This window comes from Drosophila innubila (assembly GCF_004354385.1).
Source record: "Drosophila innubila isolate TH190305 chromosome 3R unlocalized genomic scaffold, UK_Dinn_1.0 2_E_3R, whole genome shotgun sequence".
NCBI classification, from domain to species: domain Eukaryota; kingdom Metazoa; phylum Arthropoda; class Insecta; order Diptera; family Drosophilidae; genus Drosophila; species Drosophila innubila.
In genome coordinates, this window is record NW_022995380.1 from 8,629,641 (window position 1) to 8,654,668 (window position 25,028).

General features: G+C 38.0%; 1 protein-coding gene across 2 annotated transcripts in view; it reads right to left on the reverse strand.

The window, feature by feature from the left end:
• Positions 1 to 3,030: 3,030 nt before the first annotated feature.
• The window catches only part of LOC117791652 (nephrin), a 47,461-nt gene continuing 25,463 nt past the window's right edge, over positions 3,031 to 25,028 (reverse strand). The window contains exons 8-17 of one of the 2 annotated variants that reach the window (XM_034631463.1): positions 24,628 to 24,764; positions 22,027 to 22,165; positions 20,381 to 20,529; positions 19,401 to 19,551; positions 18,318 to 18,535; positions 16,524 to 16,698; positions 13,474 to 13,756; positions 10,367 to 10,611; positions 9,033 to 9,212; positions 3,031 to 4,597 (exon numbers count right to left, since the gene is read on the reverse strand). In XM_034631463.1, coding sequence (XP_034487354.1) covers positions 4,533 to 4,597; positions 9,033 to 9,212; positions 10,367 to 10,611; positions 13,474 to 13,756; positions 16,524 to 16,698; positions 18,318 to 18,535; positions 19,401 to 19,551; positions 20,381 to 20,529; positions 22,027 to 22,165; positions 24,628 to 24,764 — 1,742 coding nt within the window. In that variant the 3' untranslated portion in view covers positions 3,031 to 4,532. The remainder of the gene's footprint in view (positions 4,598 to 9,032; positions 9,213 to 10,366; positions 10,612 to 13,473; positions 13,757 to 16,523; positions 16,699 to 18,317; positions 18,536 to 19,400; positions 19,552 to 20,380; positions 20,530 to 22,026; positions 22,166 to 24,627; positions 24,765 to 25,028) is intronic. The other variant, XM_034631462.1, reaches the window with a different exon arrangement.

A 25,028-nucleotide genomic window follows, 5' to 3' on the forward strand; every position in this document is an offset into this window, starting at 1 on the left:
GTTGTTTTCTACTCTGTCCCTTTCTCTCTGTCTTCTGTGTTGAATTCTGTTTTGTTTGCCATTCAGCTGTTTGTCTGTTAGCGCTCTTGTTGCGCTTTTATTTCACTTTTTCATTATCATTTTTTCTTCTTCGTTTTTTTTTATTTCCTTTTTTTGGTTGTCATTGCTTTTGCTATTGCTGTGTACGCTACTAATGCCACAGATAAGCGTTGTTATTAACGCTCGGCTTACCAGCGCCAACCAAGCAGTCTCTCCCTCTCTCCCTCTCTCTCTCTCTCTCTCTGTCCATCTTTCTCTCCCTCTCGCATCTTTTGTCTTCGGTTAAAAGCAACAGCAACAACAACAGCAGAAGCAACGACAACGTCAACGAATGAATAAATGTAAAATATGTACCATGCATTTCTTTCTTTTGGCATTTCAACATTTTTACTTTATTTGCAATTTTATTTACTTGTCTGTGCCCTATACTAGAGCTGCTTCTTCGCTTTAGCAATGCTTTAAGCAATCAAAAGATAAAGAATTCTTTAATTGGAACTCACTTGAGATATAAACAAAGAAGACGAGCCTTACGTAGTTGTAGATAGACATGCACTTACCTGATCATATCGTATTTGTAGAGTTATCAAGATATTCCAGTTGCGGTGCAGGTATCTGCTAGTCGGTCAAACTGTCGACAGTCGTTGCCTGCGTTGCCAACCACTTCGCTTTTGAGTGCATTGTAAATGGAGAGTAATTGCATTCAGCATAAAAAAGTCCAGAATATAAATAGAAATTCGCTTTATTGTAATAAAATAAAAATAATGAATACTATAATTTTAACTATTAACAGCAATATGATTTAAAGAGTTTACAGTTAGATTTAAGGCAGCTGTTGCAAAATAAAAGTTGAAAATATCTGAAATTGAAGTGTGTTTTTTATGACAGGGCAGATGGAAAAGGGGGAGAAGAGAGAGGAAGAGATGAAAATACAATGACACGACCGCTAAGAGAATTGTGCAAGTCATGTCCTTGGCACAGATTCGCGCTGACTGCTCCTCTAACAGGCAGACAAAAAAAAAAGAGAAAATAGTAAAAAACAGCCTCGACAACATTTGTGGCTTGTCAAATTTAAGCTGTCGACCCGGCCAGGATGTCTACGTTGCAGGAGCAGCCGGATCGGCCATTGCAGTGATGATGATTTCATTGTGATTGTGATTGTTATGGTCCTGCCGTCTGTCGATGCACGAGGGAGTAATTTGGGGAGGATGTAACAACTCCATTGGCGGTCTTGTCAACAAAAGAGCCCAATAATTGCTGCACTGCATCAATACCATTATGGCCTCCCTCCTCCAATTGCAGAAGCTGTCCTACGCTAATTGAATTCAAAGCTGACATTTATGGTCTCTGAATGGATCGTCGTCGGGGAGCTGTGCCAGGCATTTAGTTGGCGCATTAATATTTTAACACTTGTGTCCCAGCTAAGCACGCCATTGTGTATTGTGAAGGCCAAAAGAGTTGGCCAACCAGCCATCCTCTAATTTGCTTGTGAGCTTTAAGGTTAAGCATTGATTTTGACATTACTATTGGATTTTAGTATAGCAATATTACAGCTTCACTGGAATCGAATGTAGAACCAGTAAAAAAATACGAAAAGTTAGCACAAGCAATTTATTTTTTAATTTATTTTTATTTTATATATATATTAAGTGTCAACCAAGAACAGTTGACTTAAGCTTAAAATAAAATTAAAGTTGAAATTATAAAAAATAAAACAAATAAATAATGTTAAAGTATAAAGTACAAAAGGAGATCTTAATTACTTTTCAAAAATAAATAAATCAATAAATAAACCGAAGCAATAAAGCATTTATTTGGGAAAGCAATTTTCTAGTGACGTAAATACAAACTTTTTATCGAGCTCTATGGTATATCGAAATAGAAAATAGCAAAAAAAAGAATAAAGTATTTTTGTTAATCATTTTTTATGGTCGCTCATCAAAAATGGAGTGACTAAACCTAATTCTGTAATTTAACTACGGTACATTTTTCTTGAATATCGATTCAATCAACTCGATGGATCGTCGACAAAATTATCGACTTGAAGTGTTCGATAATCGATTCCGCGTAAAATCGAGTTGTCGATATTTTAACGTAGTTTTACATCACTACAATATTCAAGATATTCAATTGTCATCAAGAGATTAGGGGGTTATTTAGAGAATCTGAAATAAGAATACAAGAATAGAGTGCATAATATGATATTGAATACTTGCCAAGCTCGTAGACTAGAAAAAACTAAAATAAATACAAACCTAATGATGCCCCGCCGCTTAATTAAATTCCAAGTAATATTTAGAGCCAGAAAGAGTTTAATTGCAAGTACAAGCATGAGCTTAACCTACTGAGAGGCCACGTTGTAGTGCAAGTTTTGGCTAATAAATATGGCATGAAATTCAGCAAACTGGTATTAAATGGTATAAACTGCAGTTGAAAAGTTTTCCAAGAGTTTGCTTCAAATTTCATTGACTCCATCGACAGCATTGACTTCATTGCTCCATTGGTGGCAAGTGTTTTACGAGTAAACTAAACTGCAAACAAGTTGCAGCCAGTTTCAAGAGGGAGCTGCCTACTCTCAACGTTGCCGGGTAAATTAATGAAGTCCGACTTAGCTGACCGCCTTTTTGTTGTTTCGATTACTCGCTTCGGGTGGCAATCAGGAGTGCAGTTAATGAAGGCAGTTGGGGGTAACTGTAGAAGTCTGGAGCAGGTTCATTCGCTGGAGGATTTGGGATAGCATTAATATCACTTAACCCTTGGGTAAAAGTTCTAAAAACTTGGCATTCATCTGCAGCCTGTGGGTGTAATTGAAATTGATTAAAAATGCTTAGACCTGGACTTCATTTTTTCTTATTTTTGAATTCAGTTTATTTATTTTAAGTATTCATTAATATTATTAACACACTCAGTAGTTTCGTCTTAATTATTAAATATATTTATCATATAATTTAAATTTAAATATATGTTTAAGTGTAATTTTATTTTTTATTTTTCGTAAATCTAACCACGCCTTAAAAACAATCAGTTTAGTTTTATCAATTTATTCAGAGAGAGACACAGAGTTAGAGTGAAAGAGACAGTCACCGAGACAGAGGCAAGGACAGAGAGAATAAGAACTCATAGGAGACAGTTCAATTTGCCCAATTCCCTTTGCTTTGTCTCCAAAACTATTCGGTTTTTTCTCTTTTTGGTAAAATTTTAATTTATTTTATTACGCATACGCAGTGTATATTTTGCTAGGCTGCCATTTGGTTTCGTGTTATCGTATTTGGTATTCACATTCACATTCAAATACGACTACATGAATTATATTTTATTTAAGATTTGTTGTTGTTAGTCGTTTGGTTACTTCAGAGTTATTTATTTATAGCATGTACATACAATGAATTAATTCGTATTATTGTTGTTGTTACTATTTCTTGTTCTGCTTCTGTTTAGTTATATTTTTGGGCCTGTAATTTATTTAACATTTATTCATTATGTTTGCGAAGTTTGCGCTTACTTTTCAGCCTGCCTTTGTTATGGTAATAGAATATTCATGAATTCATATAAATAGTTGCTAACTTGGCCAGCAATTTTCTTTTGTACAAATCTATTATGAAAATTGCATAAATTCAAATGCAAAAATGGGCGTGGCGCTTGGGGGCAATTTCTCGAATTTCTGTGAGTTAGCTGCAGGACCAGTTAACTGAGTATGGCTAATCGATATTGATATCAGTTTTGTAGTAATAAATTCTTGAATATCATACATACGCATACAGATACAATTCATGCAAATATATTGCAAATGTGTCCTAGTTCCTAGTCTGAGTTATATTTAATTACTCTTCATCTGTTTGCTCTTTGAGTCTTATTACAATTTAAATTTATAATGTAATATAGTTAATCTGCCTAGCGACTAAAAGATTCCTATTAACTAGCTTAACAACTTACTTGTTCAATAATTAAATTTATTTAATTCAACATTTAAATGCAGTTTGATTAATGTTTGCCCGGTATTTCTATGTACATTTGATGTCGCTGCTGCAATTGAAATTACAGAGGCCAATACAAACATTTTATATTTTGATTTTCAACAGTAAGAGTGTATGAGTGTGACAGTGAGTGTGTTATGATATTTACAAAATTCACTTTTTGATTTGAGTTACAGGATTGCTGTGTGTATTTATAGAGCAAGGCAAAGGCAGCCATTTCCTTATATCCATTTATCCCTTTACCATTTCCATTTCCCGAATATGTTTGCAATTTATGCTGATGCACAGACAAGGATATATGCATAGATGCACTTATGTAATACCTTTGACATTAATATATTTAAATTTATGCTAAAAATTTACAGCTATGTACGATAAAATGAAATGCCCATGAATTACGAGTATGATGCCTAAAGCCTTCATAGTGCAACCTCGTGGCGATGAGAGCGGCTCGGCCTGGTGTGAAGGGGTTCATGTATATATATATGTATGTACTGCGGTAGATATTATTACTTTTTACAATTACTTCAGCGTTGGATCCAGAGTCGTAAATTCCAATTCACCGCGCGGTAATATCAGATCCGGGTCTGCAATATACACTTTGGTTGGTTGGCATAAAACAAAATCAACAACAATGGCAAGCAGATGTGTGTGGGTGTTGTAAATTGTGTGTATTAGTGTTAGTGTGTTAGTGTGTGTGCGTGTGTGCGTGTCAGATGCGGGCGGGCGGTCGGGAAGAAAAACAAAAGTACAAATTGTGTTTACCGATTAGTTTTGCTTATTTCATTGTTTGTTTATGTTTTGTTTTTGTTTTTGGCTTTTGTGTAATTCACAACACTTGCAAAATGACATCATATAACAGTTGAAAATTGTTTTGGCAGCAAATAAAATATATATAAAAAAAAGTTGTAGAAGCAAATGGAAATCGTAACTATTAGCAAATATTAAAAGCGTGACCAACTGTGCGCCGATAAGAGCAACAACCAAGCAAATAGTCAAACAAGTGAACGATAACAAAACAACAATAACAACAACAACAACAACAAGAACATCATTTAAATATTATTAGCTATACGAAGCATTTCCCCAACATGGTCAACATCGTAAACATAAAATAATTTAACAATTTCTTAATTTTTATCGCACATTCAGACGCATTTATGTCCGAATTCAGTTTATTATTGTTAGTTGCTTGCCGCCCCAAGTTCGAGTGAAACTTAAGCGCCATCTAGCGCTCACTGGCGGCATTCGCCATTGGTTGTTTACGATTTTGCAATTTGTTATTTGACGTTGCGTCCCTGTGTTATATTTTATTATTATCGCCTTTTATGTCACATTTGTGTGGCGTCTTTGAGTCATAAAGACGCACAAACTAAAGCAACCGTTGTCAGAATGTGCGTGTAGCAGATATAGGACACATATATATGTGTGTGTGTATGTGTGTGTCTTTCACGCCATGCCTGGCAGCCTTAAAAATGTCAAAAGTCGCAAAAATGTTGCAAAAGCAAATAGGGCAAAGAGAAAGTACTGAGCCAAATGAATAAGCGTTGGTTGACATTGAAGTGCCACACAGCGTAACCTATTCTGTGTGTGTGCGTGTGGCAGCATAGGCCGCATCAACAATGTTGCCAAAGCAAATTGTGCGGCACTTCGTGTGGTTCTGCCACAGACATCAAAGTAGATGCCAGGCCAAAGGTCTACAGCTTATACAACAACGTACAGCTATCGCTTCGGTGGATGCTACCAGTTTTATGGCATACTTTAAGGCGCCTTTAAGTTAACTCACTTGCCGCTGAGGCCGCAACAAATGATGTGTCTCAGTGCTGCAAGATGGCCGCTTTTTCACTGCGGACTCAGTCTTAACTTTGTCTAATTAGACGAGTGCCGCTGAAGTGCGCAAGAAACCAGCACGCACACATTGAGAGACAGATGTGTTACACACACTCGTGCAAGGACGACTACACAAATGTTACCCAGTTGGCGTCCCGACTCTTGACGCGACACACAAACAAACAAACACACAAAACAATAGCAACAACAACGAACGAGACAAAATGAATGGTGCAACATGAAATGAAACAAATGTGCACAAAAAAGCATAAGCAAAAACAAACACACGAATACACACTCACACCCACTTCAACACACACACACACACATACACATATGTAAAACTTTAAGCAAGCTGAAAAAGTCAAACGCATTTGCTGTCTCTCTCTTTCCCTAAGCATTTCTACAGTGAAGCTCCATTATGAGGCCACCTGCCTTTCAATTCGCATTTGTGGGTGGAGGAAGGAACTTTTTCAGGCTATATGCAATTAAAATGGTTGGCTAATGACAAATGCATCAACCAACTTACATGCTGCTTGCACTTGTATGAGTGGCTCAATTCCTTGACTGAAATTACTGCGCTCACAACGCTGAGCTACTGTCTGACCTATGACCTCGAAGTACATTAGTTCTCATATGATGATACAAGTTGAACAGATGAACATTTTGGCGCACAGACAAACGAAAATAATATAGAAGAAAATCTCTGTAACATAATATTAAATTACAAGTAATACAGAAACAAAATGCGGAAATAAGTTAGGTTATGTAAGAAAATTCATTTTTCCTAGATTTTGTTAGTCGATAAAAGTGTCTTATGTAAAGCTTGTTAATTTTGTTAGGAATATAACATGAAAAATAAATAAATAAAATAAAATTAAGTTTGCAAATATCTAAGCTTATTATTTTATGAAAATTGCAATTCACTGGAAAAGCAAAGTGAGAAGTGAAGTAAACTGAAGAGACAAACGATGAAAATAGCGAAATTAAAAGTAAGGTATGAAGTGAATTTGGGATGTTAATTGAAAAGTGAAGTCAAAGCGGAGAAAGTTGTGAAGTGTAAAGCAGAATGAGAAAAGGTGAATAGTAAATAATGTGAACCAATTTTGAGAAACGATGCGAATTGCGGCGAGAAAACAAAACGCAAAGTGAAATGAAAAGCGAAGAGAGAAGTAAAGTTGAAAATTTACTTAAAACTGGTGTATTTATTTACATCTTAAGCTCAAATAAAATAAACAAAACAACATACAAATAGCATTTAAAATGGGAAAAGTATTTAAAAGCAAAGCAAACAAGTGAATTATAGAACAATATATAATAATAAAAAAAAAAAATCTCTTAGTTCACTGGCTTCAACATTTTTTGGTTTCTTTTCCCCTCTCAACGCATTTACTTCTAGACCTTTAACCACATTTATTTTCCCGCTTCGCGACCACTTTGGGCCCTACTATAGGGTATTTCTTATGCGACCAAGTTAACGCTGTTTGTTTCACACTTGTGTTTTCCTTTCTTTATTGAGAGAGAAGCAACAGTTTCAGCATTTTCCCAAAAGCCAAGGCGCACTTTAGTCTGACTTCAGCAGTTGTTAGTGTCTTGTAAGCAAGGCCAAGTCAACTTGGTGTGAGTGTGTGTGGGAATGTGTAAGAGTGTGTGTGTGTGTGTGTGTTGAAGTCAGAGGGCAACTTTGGAGAGGCTTTGCAAGTAAATACAGACATACGTCAAGTGTGAGAGTGTGTGTGCCTTTGGCGCACATAAATTAAAAGTTGTCAGGGAAAAAGCTAAGCAAAATGTACAAATACATGAATAAAGCAAATGAAAACGCTGACAAAATCAAATGTGGCTAATTTGTGACTTTTGAGTAAGGCAGAATTTCCATTAAGGAGACAGCAAACGGAAATGATATGAACTGTGTTGGGGTGTATTATATATTTAAAATAATATCACGTATACGTCACATCTGCACATTAAATAATATTTGCATTTGTCGACATGTTGGCATCACATCCACTGTGCGTTTGTGCTTTTTAATTTAGTTCTTTCGCAATATATAATTGAAATTAATGCAATTCAAAAGTTGAAACAAAGTCTACACAAGCTCACAAAATAAACAGAGCTCCGTAAATTTGTTGCAGTCACACGATACACCATATGCTCATGTGCGTGTGTTTGCATTTGCATATGTATGTGTAAATACATATGAGTGCTCGTAAAATGTATCTAACTTTGTGCGCTTGTATCTGCTGTGTGTTCCAATGCTACACGGACTTGCTATGTTGCATATGCGGCAATAAACAGACAGACATAAACACAAATATCAATATGGTACTTTTTAAATACAGTATTAGACTAGGAAACTATTTTATACTGCCTAAATTAAGTAATAAAGGGTATACTAAGGGTATGCTCTCTTCACTGTATCTTATCTGACAGTTCTTAAAAGCTAGTTTGTGTTAAAGAAAAGCTTTAAGCCATATTGGCACAGAGTACAAATTAGTCTCAATCTATTTAAACTACCAATTGATTTTTAATGAAAATATAGTATTAAGCTTTTCTGAACAACGTCGATAAAAGCGGCTGAGAGTTCTTTAAATGTTTGGGAAAAGCTGATTATTTGCTTGAGTTGAGCAAAATGCTGTTGCACTCACAACAAAGCAAGGCACAAAGCTAAGAGGATTTCTATTTCCACAGACACGCACACACGTGTGGCTGCAACAATTACGAACTGGTTTTGACTGCAACAGAAATCCCATCAGCAATTTGAAAATGCCCCAAATTAAAAGAAATTTGTAGCTTTGTTGCACAATTTGTACGGCCGACAGAGACAGAGAGCAAATGGCAAAGACAAACGCATATCAGAGATCAGAGAAAGCTAAAAACCCAATAAAAATAGTGAAAGAATTGTGAACGGAGGGGGAGTGAGTAAAGAGACAGAGCATGACAATGACAATAAATTAAAATGTGAAATCAAGTATATTGTTGTATTTTATTGCATCCGTTTTTCAAGCACGACAACTCTTGGCTTAATTGAAAAGCTGGTAAAAGCTGTGCAGGTGCTCGGTATTTAAGACATGCATGTGCCCAGTTCTTTAACTTGTTTCTCCACTCGTTGTTGTTATTGTGTTTGTTGCAATTGCATTTGCTGTTGCTTTTGCAGTGCACAGATTTTAGTTAGATAAAATTGAGTTTGCATACATTTGGGCGGCCAGGCAGCTGCATTGGCAGCTGTTGCACAAAACTTGGCAGCAACTGGTTGGGGCATGGCCACGACCACGTCCGACATTGTGGCTGAGACCGGAGCAGCTGCACGAAGGTAACGATGACTGCTCGACGCTGGCTGGCTGGTGGTAACAAGCAAAGGTAGCAGGACATCGCCTACGAATGAGGGTAACGTTTCAATATATTGTTAAAAGCACCACAAAGTGTGGTGTAAAAAGGACTGGTTCTATGGAGGAAGGGGAAAGACTGGAAACTTGAAACTTTACTAAAGTATTTGTGAACTATGTTGCCTCTAAATATTAGGCAAGGTATTTACAACCTGAAGTTTACAATGTAGTTTGATGATTAGATAAGAGCAACCAACAGTTACAAAGTCACACAAAGAAAGAGAACGAGAGAGGGAGAGAAAGAGAGTGAAATAGTGAGTAAGAGAGAGGGGAATATAGTGCTACTGTTGGACAGGATGTCCATGTCCATGTCCATGTCAACTAATGGGAGAGCAGGTGAGCTAATCTGTGTGCACACATTACACATACGCACTGTGAACACTTCAAGTGCTGGTCCTACTATCAGAAATAAGTACTATAAATAAATCAATTTAAATCGAACCATTTCGATCAAAGCTAATTGGAAAATTATAGAGGGAGAGAGAGAGAGAGAGAGTGTAAGCTACTTTACAAAATGAAATAAAGGCCAATTAGTAATTCCATTTGTACGAGTATTGCATGTACAAAATGCAATTCCAACTATTGTCGTTCCTCTTAAATTGCGGCATTTAGCCCCATTTGAATTGCAAGTGTTTCAAGTGTGCGTGTGTGGAAAAAATAAATAATATTTATTAAGCACAAGCCAGCCCACATATTATCCAGTTCAACTCGACTCAATGCTAAACTCACATGCACTTCAAAAACATACAACTAAAAAGTGAATGATCATTTTATTAAATTGATTTAATTTGCTGTGAAACTCAAGCTAATCTACATAATAAGTACTTCTTGTATATACACAGGCCAGGCAATTCATGTTGATGAATATCTCTAAAGTATTTACAGTCAACAAGATTCAATTTAATTTAGTTTCGATTCAATCAACTTAAAGTATGAATACAAATTATTATTATTATACTTGAACAGAACTCAAGAGCTAAAAAGCAAACCAAGTGGGATGCAAGACAGAGAAAGAGAGAGAAGAAGAAAGGAAAGAGATAACTAAATACTTTACATACTACATTACATACTAAAGATAGACAGTTTGATACTTGACTACGTTTATGGACTATAGTTTGTTGAGTATAGATTTTGGAATAGTACCGTTTAGACTGGGCTGCGCGTACTGTATGAAGCTCTCGGAGATGTAATGATGTGGCCCGCCAACGCCCACAATGCCACCACCGCCGGGGCCAATACCAACACCAGCACCACCCCTTCCACCACAGAGGTGCGAGGTCGCAGGTGTTATGCGTGCTCGTATCTCCGCTGCTCGTCCGCCGCCCTCCTCCAGCTCGTTCAGTTCGTCCTCTTCAATGTACATCGAGGGTACATCGTTTCGCGCCGGCCTGTGGGACAACAAAAAAAGAAGAGAGAGGAAGAGATGAAAAACAAGTCTTACAAATCTATTAAAACTTTTCACACACAAAATCGCTTTGTCGATGGCAGCAACTTACTAATAGTTCCCAAGACGATGTCCACTTTTTTTTTGCATATTAACAAAAAACGGAACAACAAACTAGTGGGAAAAGCAACAGTCGGGTGAAGACCACTGTAAGAGACCCTGTACACACAAACATATATATGCTTCTTATATAAAATTAAATTTTTTATCAGAGGTGTTCTACAAATCTCTAACAGCGCCAAAGCAACCCAAACGCAATTGTTGAGGTTCCTGAAACAAGCAAGCATTGCATTCAATTGTCTAAAAAATTGTTAAGAGATTTTACAAAATGAAATAATTATTGATTTAAACAAAGTTAATTTTTAAATTGAATAAAAATACATAAAATTAATTTTTTATAATTTTGTTAAATATATGAAATAGTTCTCAACCTAAAAGTGTTGTTGAAAATGGAAGAAAGTCGATGTTTTTGACTTCGAAAATATGTTCGAAAAACTCAGTCTCTTACATTTGAGGAACACCGACATTTCGACGGTTGTTTTCAAAAGCATTTCTCTTCAAAAACTCTAAAGCTTTCTGAAACACACCTAAGAAATATGTATCAAAAATTAATTGTTGAGCTGATCAAGAATACCTATACTCAATAGAAGCTTCATGCTCTTTAAATACAGGGTCTCACAAGTTAAGCGACCTCCCTTCACCTAACCTCAACTCGTTGGCCGCCACAAGTCAAACTTCAACATGGGGCAGCCATTGGGGAGCAACTGCTGCTGCAACTTTGATGCCATTTCACAGAGGGCATTTTTTCAATTTAATCGCCAGTCGCACGTGGCGTATACGCAATGCGACCACAACTGGTGTCAGTTGCGAGGCACATTCAATAAACTATTTCCTTATTAGCAACATTTAAACTTAATTAAAAGTCAACTCTTGCCCACGCGAATGCTAATTAATCCATGCCCTTATCAGTTGCAACTTGTGGCACACAACGTGTGTATGAGTGTAAATATTTGTACTATTACTTTTGCCACAAAAGGCAAATCATTCAAATTTATGCACTGGCGCAACTAAAAACGTAAACAGTGAAGAGTTAAGTGAGAAGAGGTGTGGGAAAGGGGAACAGTTGTAATGACAGCGGTTGAAATTATTTTAAATTCGCAATGTTACATATTTATGTGTGTGGCATGCCTCACTTTGACATAATATGCTTAAACGCTGCGAAATCATTTAATGACCCGCGTAGAGTCAACTGTTTATTGCTGTTTTAAATAATTCTTTTTAATTAATGTTTGATCATGCGCACAGTGGGGCAAAATATAGTTGTACATGGCTAAAGTTCAGGTGCTAAAAAGGGCAAGGAGATGGACTGATAATATGACGCTTGGTACGATTAAGCACCAATATCAATGTGAAGGACAGCTAAATGGTCCAGAGATGTAGATAGAAAGAGATAGAGGGGCAAGAGAGAGAGAGAGAGGGAGACACACACACAAAGGGCGGAGCTAATGCCGCAGCAACTGCAAGTTTGTCTTTCATTAGCTTCAACTCGCACCTGGCCACAGCTCTGACAGTTGACAGAGTCCGTAAAGAGGGATAGACCAGGGAGAAGGGCAGGGAAGATAGAAGAGGGACGCTAAGCAGCTGCTTAATTATCTACTCCTTGCTGGGGCGACCCTTTCAAAGCAAACGCTGATTTCTTATCTTAAACGAAACTCACTTGGCACTGCGGCAATGGCGGCAAAGCAGGCAAGCTACTTCCGTTTCCGTTTCCCTTGCCGAGAGTAGAACGAGAGAGGAAGAACTTGTATGTGCGTGGGTGTGTGAAAGGGAACCGTTCATTATGATTCTTTTACAAGTTCTTTTGTGGGTCGCAGTCAGGTGCAGGTTTAATTAATTTAATTACAGTCTAAGCATAATTTAGTGGGCAGCTGCATGAACTTCGTTTAGCCTCAATGCTCCTGCCCATTTCCGTTTCAGATTCGACGTCAGGCTAATCGATTCGGCCATTCCTGGCCAGTTGCCTAATGAACCCGACACCGTTTTGTGGTTGGTCATTGATTTAAGCGTACTTTAAAACTAAGTTGAACATTTGAAAGGAACTGCATTGAACTATACTTTATTTCCTAAATTGTATCTTTAGATATTGCATTCATTTTTTAAACTCGAAATTTGTTTACACATTTAAACTGTACTTAACTCAACTGAATTTTATATATGCATTTATTTCAGCCTTGCAACTTTCGCCATTAATTACATTTTGTTATTAAGACGAGCGCAAAAAAGTATGCAACAAATTTTTCAAGCCTTTGTTTGCCTTGCTTTCTGCTCTTTACACGTGCGTTACATAAATAATGCTGTAATTATTTCTGAGCACACACACAAACATACTGGCCCAACCGCAACACAGCAAACAATTTTATTATTAGTTTTTATATACGCTCAACAGAAAACAATAACATCAAGGCAAGAAAGGGACTTTCAACAGCAGATAACTCGACTAAGTGATACCCTGCGCCAGTGTTGTTTTGTTATAAGTCGTTTTACATAGTGACTACTGTGATATCGACAACTTCGTCATTAATAGGGTCATATAGTAAGTAATTTTGATTACTAGTCAAGAAATATTATTTTTTCAATAAGCAAAATCATCAAATTTATAATTTTTTCTAAGTATTCGTATTGACATCACGATTGTCCTATAGTCACTGTAATTTCCTCTACAAATTTATTAGTTTGTGTTACTACTATTAATACCAATTGCAAGTGAACAACCCTTCTGTTCAGTTGACTTTTACAGGGTACTTACCGCATGCTCTTGCGCACTTCCTGCGGCTCAGGTGGCCGCGGCCGATGTCGACAGACAACGACGATGCCGGCCACGATAATTGACGTCACAATGACGGCGCCTATCGCCACAACGGCGGCGAGTATCAGCAGCGTCGATTGCTTCTCCGGTCCGCTGCCAATGCTGGCGCCAGCGCCGACGCCAACCGCCGAGCTGCCGCTGCCACCGATGCCGTTGCTGCTGCTGCCTCCGCCATGATGCGTGGTTTCCGCGGGCGTTGGATCCTCCGAGAGTATCGATTCATCTGTATGTGGATGGCAAGAATAGTATTGTAGTTTCTCTTTTTCTTTTGAAAGTGATGGGATGGTTGGGGTTGGGTTTAGGGGTTGGGAAAGCACACACAATGATTTGTTATTTGCTTGAAATTAGTTTGATACGCGCGCCGAGTTTTCTCTCTAACATTTCTTTTGCTTTCTTTTCGCCATTTATTTATTTGCTTTGTTTTCTTCTGTGTGTTCGGTTTTGCTTAACTGATTGCTTTAACTGTGTTTGTGTTTGTAATTCTATTTATTTATTTATTTATGTGTGTGTTTGTGTCCTTTTTCTTTTGTTTCTGGTTTGCCATTTTGTTGACTGTTTCTGTTGCCGTGGCAAATTGTGTTGAAAATTGAAATTAGCCAAATTGGAAGACGTGAGGGTCGTCCTTGACTCGACTTGGCTTTAATTGTCGTTTTCCCCTTTCCTACGTTGCCAATCAAGTATCTTATTGCCAGAGATTGCCAAAAGCTGCGGCAATTATTAACAACATGAGAACGACATTGTTTATATTTATTAGATTTTCAGCAGAGAAATGAAAAGATGAGCAAGCGGAAATTGTGCTCTCAGTGTAGTCTGTCTGAGCTGATGATCCCTGTGGCAAGATTTATGCGATACATTCGTTTATGTCTGTCCAAAACTCACCTGCCACCTGCCACCCACCTGCAGCATTTCCGCTCCATTTGCGAGTTGAAACACTGCCAAGTGTGGCAAGTGGCATGTAGCAAGTGGCAGAGCGAGCATTTATGTGGAAATTGCCTACACCTGCGGCTCAATTTAATTTTTCTTGTTGCGGCTGCTTGCTCGGCCTTTTCATTCAATTTACTTGGCCCATTCTTATTAGCCCGTTTCTCTCTTTTAACCAGTTGCTGAGTCTTGCTTCGGTGTTCGGCATTTGACTTTTGACTTTTAACTGTGGCTTTTGTTTTCAGCTGGCAGCCTTATCCAGTTATTTGCTTTCTCATTCGATGAGAAGCCAAGAGTAGATTTCTCTCCTGCCCTGTTTTTTATTGGGCAAAATGTAATAAATTTACCAGATTTTCCAGATCTTCCTGTATTTCTTATTACTTTACTTTTTTTTTTTGGCATAAACTGATTTAAATCAGCAGCAAAAATCAGCGTCAAGCGTCGACGGATTTGCTATTATTCACACGTAAATATTGTTACTTCACTTTGGCTGCTGTCTTTACAATTTATTACCACACACAAGAGAGCAAAAGACAGAGAGGAAGATAGAGAGAGAGAGAGAGAGATGGCGAAAAATCCCAAGCAATGTGTAAATAATAGAAACTGCGTAGGCGTCTGACGCTGCCACTGTTAAAATTTCGCATAAATTACTTGTACTTGAAGCGCATTGGAGCCTTCGGGAGATCCTTTTGCAGTCCTTGGCCTGGCTATGTCTATGGCCCTTTGGTAATTACAGCTATTGTACCAAGGCCTGAATGGTCGCACTGCTGCTGTCCTTAATGCGACCGCATAATGCTGACAGAGAATCTCTCGACCAACCGATTCATTTGCTTACAGACTGAAAATGTTACTGAAACTGTAGATTGACCTGGTCTCCTACCCTCATTTAATTGAACATTTGCGTATCAAACACAATTAGGTGCATTAAATTGGGTAATATGTATGTGTGATTTATGGTCAACGCACCGCGCACCGTTAAGGCAAATGGAAAATGGCGAAAATGGCCAAACAATGTGGTAGACAGACGTAGTTGGTCTCTGGTTTGTTTGCTTGCAAACGAGTACGAAAATGAAAATGAAAACGGTAATGGAAATGCAGATAAAAATAAAAATCAGCATGAAAATAATGACAACGTTGTTGTTGTTGGAGTGCGAGTGCGAATGCGAGGCAAACAATAAAAGCAAAGTGTCTACGGCGTCCCGTTAAGCAAAACGAAAATTGAAGCAATTTCACTTTTGCCTTTGCTCGATGGGTATGAAATAAAGAAAGGCAATGCCAATGACACACACCCCTTACACACACTCACACAGCTGTTGTTATATCGTTAAGCATGGGGTAAAATGAAGAGGCTGTCGTGGCACGCCCTTGCGTATACGTAATATGCGTATGCGTGCTACGCTCTTCCTGTTCTTCTCTCTATCCTACCCTACCTATCTCTTCTCTCTCTCTCTCATGCTCTCCGCTTCTCTGCCTCAATGATGGAAAATGCTGTAATGCTTTACGCATCGCTGCATAACTCAGTCAGTGGATTAGAAAAGGGCGTCTTCAACGCCCACAATGAAAGGCAAGACCTGCCGCCAGGACATCAGGTTCTGCTTTATTCATTCTCTTCTTGTTCTCTGCTTTCTTGCTGCCAGAGACATGTGCACAGTTTTCGCGGCGGCTGATTGAAGACGATTTTCCTTGAACTTGCGTTGATTTGAAAATGCACTGAAGCGTTGAATTAGACACAGCCACGTCGATTGTGTGCAGAGAGTGAACAGTCAAAATCAGCAACTACAACCCAACTCAGTCAATTCTATTGACTTGGCCAAAAAAGTGACCCATAGCTGGCAACTGGTAACTGACAACTGGCAACTTGGCAGCAGGCAAATTCTGCCTTTGGCAATTGGCAAATATTTTGGCACACTTTATTTGGTCGAGACCAGAGATGTTTGCGAGTGCCATTTTTCTATTTTTTTCCTTTGGTCCCGTTCATCTCTTGGCTCGGGAACTCGGGTACTCGGTTATTCGTTCAGTCGCTCAGTCGTTCAGTCGGTTATTCGGTATTTCGATATTCGGGTACTCACCATATGGTCCCAGTTGTGCAGCCACGCGCACACGTTCAATCACCACCGGCGGGTCGCTGCGTCCCTTGGCGTTAACGGCATAAACTAAAAATTGATATTCACGTCCCGGCTCTAAATTATTCAAACGAAATTGTGGACTGTTCTCCTGCATGCGAAAGATGGGTGCAGATGTAGCCTGGAAAAAAAAACACAACACAAAAGCAGCAAAGATGAGATTAAGTTGAAAACAAACTAGTACAAAAAGATAAAGTCGAGCGAACTCGACTGTTATTTGCCTGATTCATAATACAAATAGTGCTAAAAAAAAAAAAAATTAATTTTGAATTATGTTTAATGTTAAATGTTCATTTCCGTTGCATACATTCCTCAACACTAGGGAAATTGCAGTTTGTATATTTGCAATTGTTTTTATTATTTTGATTAACGAGGGCATTGCAATATTATAAAATAAATATGATCTACCGAAGAAGTCTCTATAAAATCTAGACATTTTAACAGACAGACGAGTATATTTAGTTAAATTGATTTAATATTCCATTGATATACTTTTACCTGTTGTGCACATTTTTATAGACCCTTTGAACATTTTAAGTACAGGGTCTGAAAACAAGGCTATTAACATATCTCTACTTTTCGCTGCGTTATCTGTTTTAAAACGATAACCAGTTGACAGTCTGAGATACAACGTATGCTTAATAATATGCTGGACATATGGCTGCACAGCATGTCATGTTTATTTGTTGCCCAACTTTTGGGACAACAAACACAACACATAAATAATTATTCATGCCTAAAAATGTGCTTTTATGGGAGGAGTAGCTACTGCAGAGGGACACATTGTTCTGTGCAGGACGTTGTCTGAAATTTTAAACTGAATATCCGTTTGCCGTAATGGGACACAATCGAGTGAGCTTCGTTGGTTACGCACAAATTCCCACTCAAGTAAGCGTAAGTAATTTATGTTGTCCTTGCGGCGCATTTGCCACCAGCTCACCCGCTCACCCACTCACCCACAGAGTGACCAAGCTGCTGTCAATGGGACTCCCAGTCTTCCCACTGTATCCCTCTGCATCCCACTGTATGCCATTTTTATCTAGCGTAAAACTTTAAAGCACAAACGGTCCAACATTGGTCAATGTTCATGTCCTGCTCGTCATCCTGTAGTCCCTGTCCCTGTCTCCGTCTCCTTCTCCCTCATTGTCTCATTTTCTATCTGCATCTCTGTCTGTTTCTTTGCGCTTGGCTACTTTGCTAATAAACTCAACTCGGCTAACGCTGCATGAGCAAACCGAGCAAGTTGATTCCCCTTCCTCACACAGGCAATACGCTTCTCCTCTCTCCGCCGTAAGCTGCTGAAAGCAACCAAACGAAATGAAATGAAATTTTCATATGATATTCTCTTTTACGAGTAACAGAGATAATTTAATAACTCGGCATGAGTTTGCCATTGGCTTATGGATGCGATGAGATGGGTCGAGTCGAGGCTTGTGTCCGGTCTGTCCACTCGGTTGGTTAAAATGCCCCGCCCACTTTCAATAGCAACTTATAGCATTAATTACGTCGTCCTTTTTCCGCTCGAAACGAGCCGAAACTGAACTGAGCTGAACTCTGGCTCTCATGCTCTCAAAATCATATTTATTAATAATTCAAGCGGAAAAGTCAGAAAGAACGAGCACACTAATTGACCATATGGACATCGTGTTTCTTAACCTAATTTTAATTTCAGAAGCTTATCCTTTTATGTCCACTGCATGTCTTGTTTGCTTGCTTGTTTTCGTTTGAAGCTCAACTCACCTGATCATTGAGCGTGGAGATCTCGTTGTCGTTTTGGCCAAGCGTCTCACCAAACTGACTTCTACCCCCCGCAGCCGCCTCGCTGGCATACAGTAAATCTCCGCCCACAACCTCGAGCATAAAGTATTGAGAGAGTCCGCCGTCGCTGCCCGCCACACAGACCACCTCCAGGACGGTATCGTTTCTCAGCTCACACGCTTTGGGTGCCTCAGGAGCATCTATAGAAATTAAGATATTAAGATTGTTATACATTTTTTGGAATTTATATTTAATGTATTGTATATTTTACCACTTATTCTATTTAATTCAATACTATCTGTATTGCTTTTTAATTTAAAGTCGATCATTTCTGAATATGTTTTCTAATTATGTATTAACGGTTGTCTATTTTTTAAATTTAAAATTAAACTGCATATTTTTTAAATATTTTCTGGTGTTTAATAAATACAAATAAATTAATAAAATAGTCAAATAACTGTGCAATCAGCTTTAAATTACAAAATTAGTATTTGAGTTTATAAATTAAATAATTTTAATAATTTTAAGCAATTGTTTTTCAATATAATCTTAGTAGTCGATATTGATAGAGTAATATATAAACATTAGATACTTGTATAAATGGTTACTCATAGTCAGAGTCATAAAGCCTGCCACATTGTGCCATAATTTGCATGTGAATTTGGGCATTTTGTGCAAATAAAGGTGTGGCTAAAGACACGCCCACAGTTTGCATTAATAATGGCCAAATTTGGCTGACAGATATGGCTAATGATGGAGCTATATTTGCAGAACGGGCGCTCACATAATTATTTGTCAGAAATTCAACAAGGGAGCTGGAGTTGCATGCAACTGACTCTGCAAGACACACACATACACACACACTCATACACACAACGAGTAACCAATTATGTAAGTAGATCCTTAGGTGTGCATAAAGTAATGCATAGAGTAAGACCGACATCGACACTAAGACCGACACCGACACCGACGGTGTCTTGTTTAAATTGCACACAATGTCTACAGACAGATTGGACGAAATGGGGGTAGTAAAGGGTTGTGGCAATTTGCACCTGCTGTACTTACTTGCTGGCAATATGTGTACGAGACATGGCGCCGTCTGTCTGCCCACCACATTGCTGGCCCAACAAGCTAGAGTTATTAACTCGGAGTCGGTTTGTGGTAGATACGTCATAGTGCTGGTCAAACCATTCGATTGTATCCTGGAGTTGAGCACCTGCAAGCAGAGCGGAGGCACGAGAAAGGATTAGAAAACGTACTGCAAACGTTGGCGAAAATCATTGAAGCCAGGCAAGCATAAATATATTGCAAGGCAAATACGTTTTTATTGCAATGCAAACACTGTTGGATAAGTCCCAGCTCTAGTCAGGTTCAGTCGAAGTCCTGTTGAGCTCAGTTGAGTTGAGGTTAGTCCAGCCGAGAGAGAGTGCTTCTCTGCAGATTTCCAAATAACTTTTGCGGTAAATGAATTACTTTATTTATTGCGCACAGCTGTCCCAATCCTTAGTTGACTCACATGCGAATCTCTTAGCCAGCTTAAACTCCTTTCTCTCTCTCTCTCTATATTTTTCTGCTTTGAATTTAAAATGAAAAGTAACCAAACAAACCAAAAAAAAATACAGCTTTTTCTGGCATTGCGCAGCTGCTTCTTCTATTTCAACTCCCTGTAGCTGTTGCTTATCGACTTAAACACCCTCCCACTCAACTTCTATCTCTAACTTTACTGCTGCCAAGAAATGCACATCTTGTACATTCTGATTAAATTTTAATTTAGTCACGTACAAACGTTGCTGTGTCCCGTTTTGTCATTTGTTCGTCAGGGTTCGAGTCCACAATTAGAGTGCAAGTATTTAACGCAAGTTTTGCTAATAGCTGCGCACCTTTTCAGCTTTCAAGTGAATCAATAATTGTAGTCAACTGCAGCACGTCTTAAGTTCTCAGTTCTCAGCTCTCATTGCGTAATTACAGTTGGCAAGTCAACTTTTTGGGCCAGAACTTGCAGTGTACAATTGTGAAATAACCCCTCGATTCGAGGTAATACTTACTGGCGACACGTTGCGTGTATTGTTGTACGTCCAACTGAATCTGACCGACTCGGGCGGATCGGCGTCAACCTCGCATTTGACCTGTATTGAGTGCATGTTGATGGCTCCAATGGAGGTTTGCTCTGTGCCCGGCTTACAGCGCGGCGAAACTGCAAAATACAAGCACAAATCACAAGGGGAAAAAAACAGGCAAACAAATATTTAAAAATAAAAAAGTTTTCATTTTTCTTTTTTCAAATTTTCTTTTAGCTTTCAAATATGAACAGGCAGCTCCCGCTTGAATTCCTGCTTACTCCAAACCCCTCCTTGTTATGGAAAGGGGAGCAAGCAGTCTGCACGTCTCTGGAGCTTAGCTACAACGACAGAGAATACACAAAAAGAGGCTAAATCCAAGAGGAAGCCGAGCCTGATACATAGCCTTGGGCATAGTAATTAACATGTTTCCGTTTCATGAACGTAAGGACTTGCGTTGTTTTTATTCTGTTTCTTCTCTATATGCACAAAAGATGCGAGTAAATGTGTGTGTGTGTGTGTGTATGTGTTAGTGTATGTTTAGCAGGTATTGAAGAAGATGTTGTCGAGTTTACTTTCACTTGACGCTGGCTGTAAAATGAGACCAGATACGAGAATATGCGGAAGTTGAGCTCTAGCCCAGGGCCAAGTCTGTCTCTGAGAAGCATACACACACACACACACATACAAGAGCAGGTGTACACGCATATGTATACGTTGAAAGGTCCCCCTTTAAAATGTAAGTCACGTCAAGGCTGATAAGTATTTGCAGCTTTATTGCTTCTTGCCGCTGTTATCACAACTCGACTGCAATTCAGCACAATATGCTGCCCTCTCTCTTCCCCCTTTTGCACAACTTGTTGCTCAACTTAATGCTGAGAGTTATGTTAGCTTGAAACTTTTAAAATTCTAACTGTAAAGTACTTTAACTGTCGTAAAGCAAAAGAACGCATTTCCGACTTTCCCGGCACTGAAATGTGCAACTGTTTCCTTTGTAGGATTTTCACATGCACAAATAATCGCCAAAAAAAAAAAAGTGCTTCACTCTACAAGGAAGTTCTCAAAAGGTAAACGAATTGATTTCAATTTGCTGTTAGATAAGCTTTACTAAAGGATCAATTGAATTATTTGGTTCACTCGTCGCTTTATGCAATGCACATTAATCACAAAGTGAAATATTTCGTGTCGTTTTTCCCAAAAGGCAAAGCGCGCGAGGTTTATGAAAAAGTTGCCATAGAAAAAAATTGCCAGTTAAATTTATAGACAAAAGTTTTCCGTGTGTAAATCAATGGCGGTTATTTAGACTAGCGACAACAACAATTTCACAATTGTAAACAAGCACGCGTTCGCATCCACCACTACAAACACACACACACACACACACACACACACACACACACACACACACATGGGCTTGGCCATGCATAATTTCTAAGCAATTTCCTCATCCGCTGCAAAAGTTGGCAACTTTAATTTTTTTGTAGCTTTGCTTGCAGCCAGTTGATTTTATTTCGCAACTTCCGTTTCCGTTCCGCCATGTTTATTCATCATATTGTGCTGCAATGTTCCCGCTGCTGTTTCTTTATATTACAATAAAATTGCTGCTGTGGCAGCTGCAAAAGCTGTTTACTTACACTGCACTTTCAGGGTGAGACTGGAGCTCCGCGTCTCCCCCTCCGTGTTCGTCGCCCCGCAGGCATAGGCCCCCGCGCTCTCCCGCTCCAGCTGTGTCAAGTGCATGATATCCGTGCTCTCGCCAGACATTCGCATGCCCTGAAACAATAACAAAAGCAGCAACAATTGAAAATATAATAAACAACAATGCAAGGATGAAAATGTAATGAAGATGCTTTAAGTGCATCTGAAAATGGTAGATGATTTATTTTCTAGCAAATGCTTTATAAAATTTGTGAAACGAGATCTTAAAGAAAAACTTGTTTAACTTCGGTCAAGATTTATGTGGAAGCACTCGGCTTGCATTTTAAGTAGTTTTAATTGATCAGTTATTGGAAATTATTAATAAAAACTCGTTCATTGAATAAGGGAATGACTGACAGGTAATCAATGCACAGTGTCAAATATAGGATCTAAAAAAATATCTATATTCAGAGATGTTTTGCGATAATTATATAACAAGAAAAAAAAAATGAATGGAAAAAATATTTGTATCAAATCAATTTCAAATTCTATATCAATGGCTTTATATTTAATATCTTTTAATATATAAATATCAGCTGAATTATCACAAATATTAATTAATTTTTTAAAGTGATGCTCACGTAATTCATTATAACGATAAATACATTAAATTATGCTTTTATAAATCAAATTTACGTTCTGTTGATACTCAGTAAAGATATAAAACAAAACACTGTGAATAGAATATTTCAAATACTCAATTCAAAATACAAATAAATTCAATTTGCATTCGAGTGCTGTATTTCGCGCATTGTTAAATTCTAAACTGTGCTAGATTTTAATGAAAACAAAACTTTCGCTTCTGCCCCTCTTCGCCTTTGCAACACCCTTTCAATTCAGTACATTCCAATGTGATTTCAGTCGCATGAAATGCAATTTCTAATTAATTTTTTCCATAATAATTGTGCAGCTGTCAAAACTTGAATTCAGAGTTGCATTTTTGTATTTAAAATATATGTAGCTTGCATTTAATTCATGGCAAATACCCTGTATACGTGAAGACGTACAAAAAGTAGTTATATACAGAAAAAAGTAACTCTGTACATTTTTAAGTGCTGGATTGCAAACTTTTTTATACTATATTAATGCAAAAAAAAAAAAAACAGGATAATGAATGGTCGATCTCTTTCTAGTAGCGAATTTGGTGTTCTTTTTTCCATTAAATAATATTTAATATTACTTTTATAATATGTTAATTTGCAAATTAAATTAAAATGTAATGTTGCAAATCATCAGAACCATACAGAAAGCGATTTGCAAATGCATTATGTAATGAATCGTTAATGCATTTATTGCCGCATATTTAGCAGACAACTGAAAGTAGGCAACAAGTAGCAGATATTAAATAAATATAAAAAATATTCCAATTATAATTAATTAATGGTAATGTTTGTTTTAGAATCTGTAGTAATTGTGCTGTATACAATATGTGCACAGAATACTTTTAGCAGCTTTTGTTGATGATAAAAAGGTATGTTTTTGAATTGGAATTGAAACATACAACATAACATTTTAGTTTTCTCATAATGTGTAAGTTATGTGCAATCTATTATCAATATCTGTTGATAACCGTGCCACATTAAATTAATTTCGAAATATAGCATTATAAAGCATATAAAAATGATAAACTTTTGGGTTATAAGACGAGCTGTCATCTGAAGGAGTGACAAAGTTTGTTTTCTTTTTTGCTGCTGTTGCTCTCTTTATGTAATCTTCTGTGCACATTGGCACATCGTTTTTCACAATTTTTGTCAATTTTGTGTAAATTTTTGTTTGCAACTGGCAAAGGGCAAAGCCCGCTGTGCCTTAAATATTGATAAGTTTTTGATCTTGCGCACAATAGCTTAGAGTAATTTGTTAAATGCGTAGCTCTAAGAAGCTGAAAGAGCAGAAAGAAGGCGAAGAAATATGATTTTCTGCTGTGCCATGAAAAATGATGATGTTTTCATGTGAACAAAACTGTCAAAGGATGTCAAAACCTTGCCGTTTTATTATAACAACAGCACAATACATCTTAGGACGAACAATGATGGTCAAGCTTTGTGGCTTTAATGCGATTATGAATGAAAGACGCACCCTGTGGTTCGCTCCGATTGGCAGCTCATGTGGTTACATTTTGGAATCTCAGATCTGGTTTACTTGTTGTATGATTAATGCTTAAATAATTTGTAATACGAACTAGTCTTCAATTAAAGGCATAATGGCGCAATTATATACATACAAAACTGTCATATATCAAGTATACGCACTAAGTGGGCGGTGTAACCCAATAGGCCACATATTTTACGCCTTGAGAGTGTTGAGGGTTGCCCGCAGCGTTTGAAATTTTGGCGTTGCAAACAATTTTGTTATTAAATTAAACCGCAAAGTGTCTGCTTAAGTTGCCACAAGAATTTTGACAACCAGCAACAGCGGGAAGAGACGAGACCTCAGCAATTGATAATAAAAATTGCCAAGAGTTTCTGGCTACTTAATGGGCATTGGTCAGCAGTTGTTGGTCAGATGAAGCAGATGGCTGAAATCAGTTGGTCACTTACGTTCTTGAACCAGGAGTAGCTGGTAACCGGAGGTCTCGCATCCGCACGGCACTTGAACGTGACATTTTGGCCCTCGGCACGTGTAACCATACGGCTGGGATCCTCGTTGGCCAAGTGCACCGACACGGAGGGCGGATCTGCAGGCAAAGAAAAGAAAAAAGAAAATAGAAAATAGAAGAAAATTGAGATAAAGTGAGAGGCAAAGTTAGTGTAGGAGGAGCGCCAAATCAAATGAGCGCTACAAATAGCCGGATAAAAGTCCGAATAATAAACGCAAATGGCTCATAAGGTGAGTCCAACAGTCGGCCATTGCGTAATGTAGTTAACTCAAGCTGCCGTTGTCGCTCCTTCTGGTCAGTCTGTTGCCTTGTTTCTTTCTGTATGCCGCTTGACTGCACATC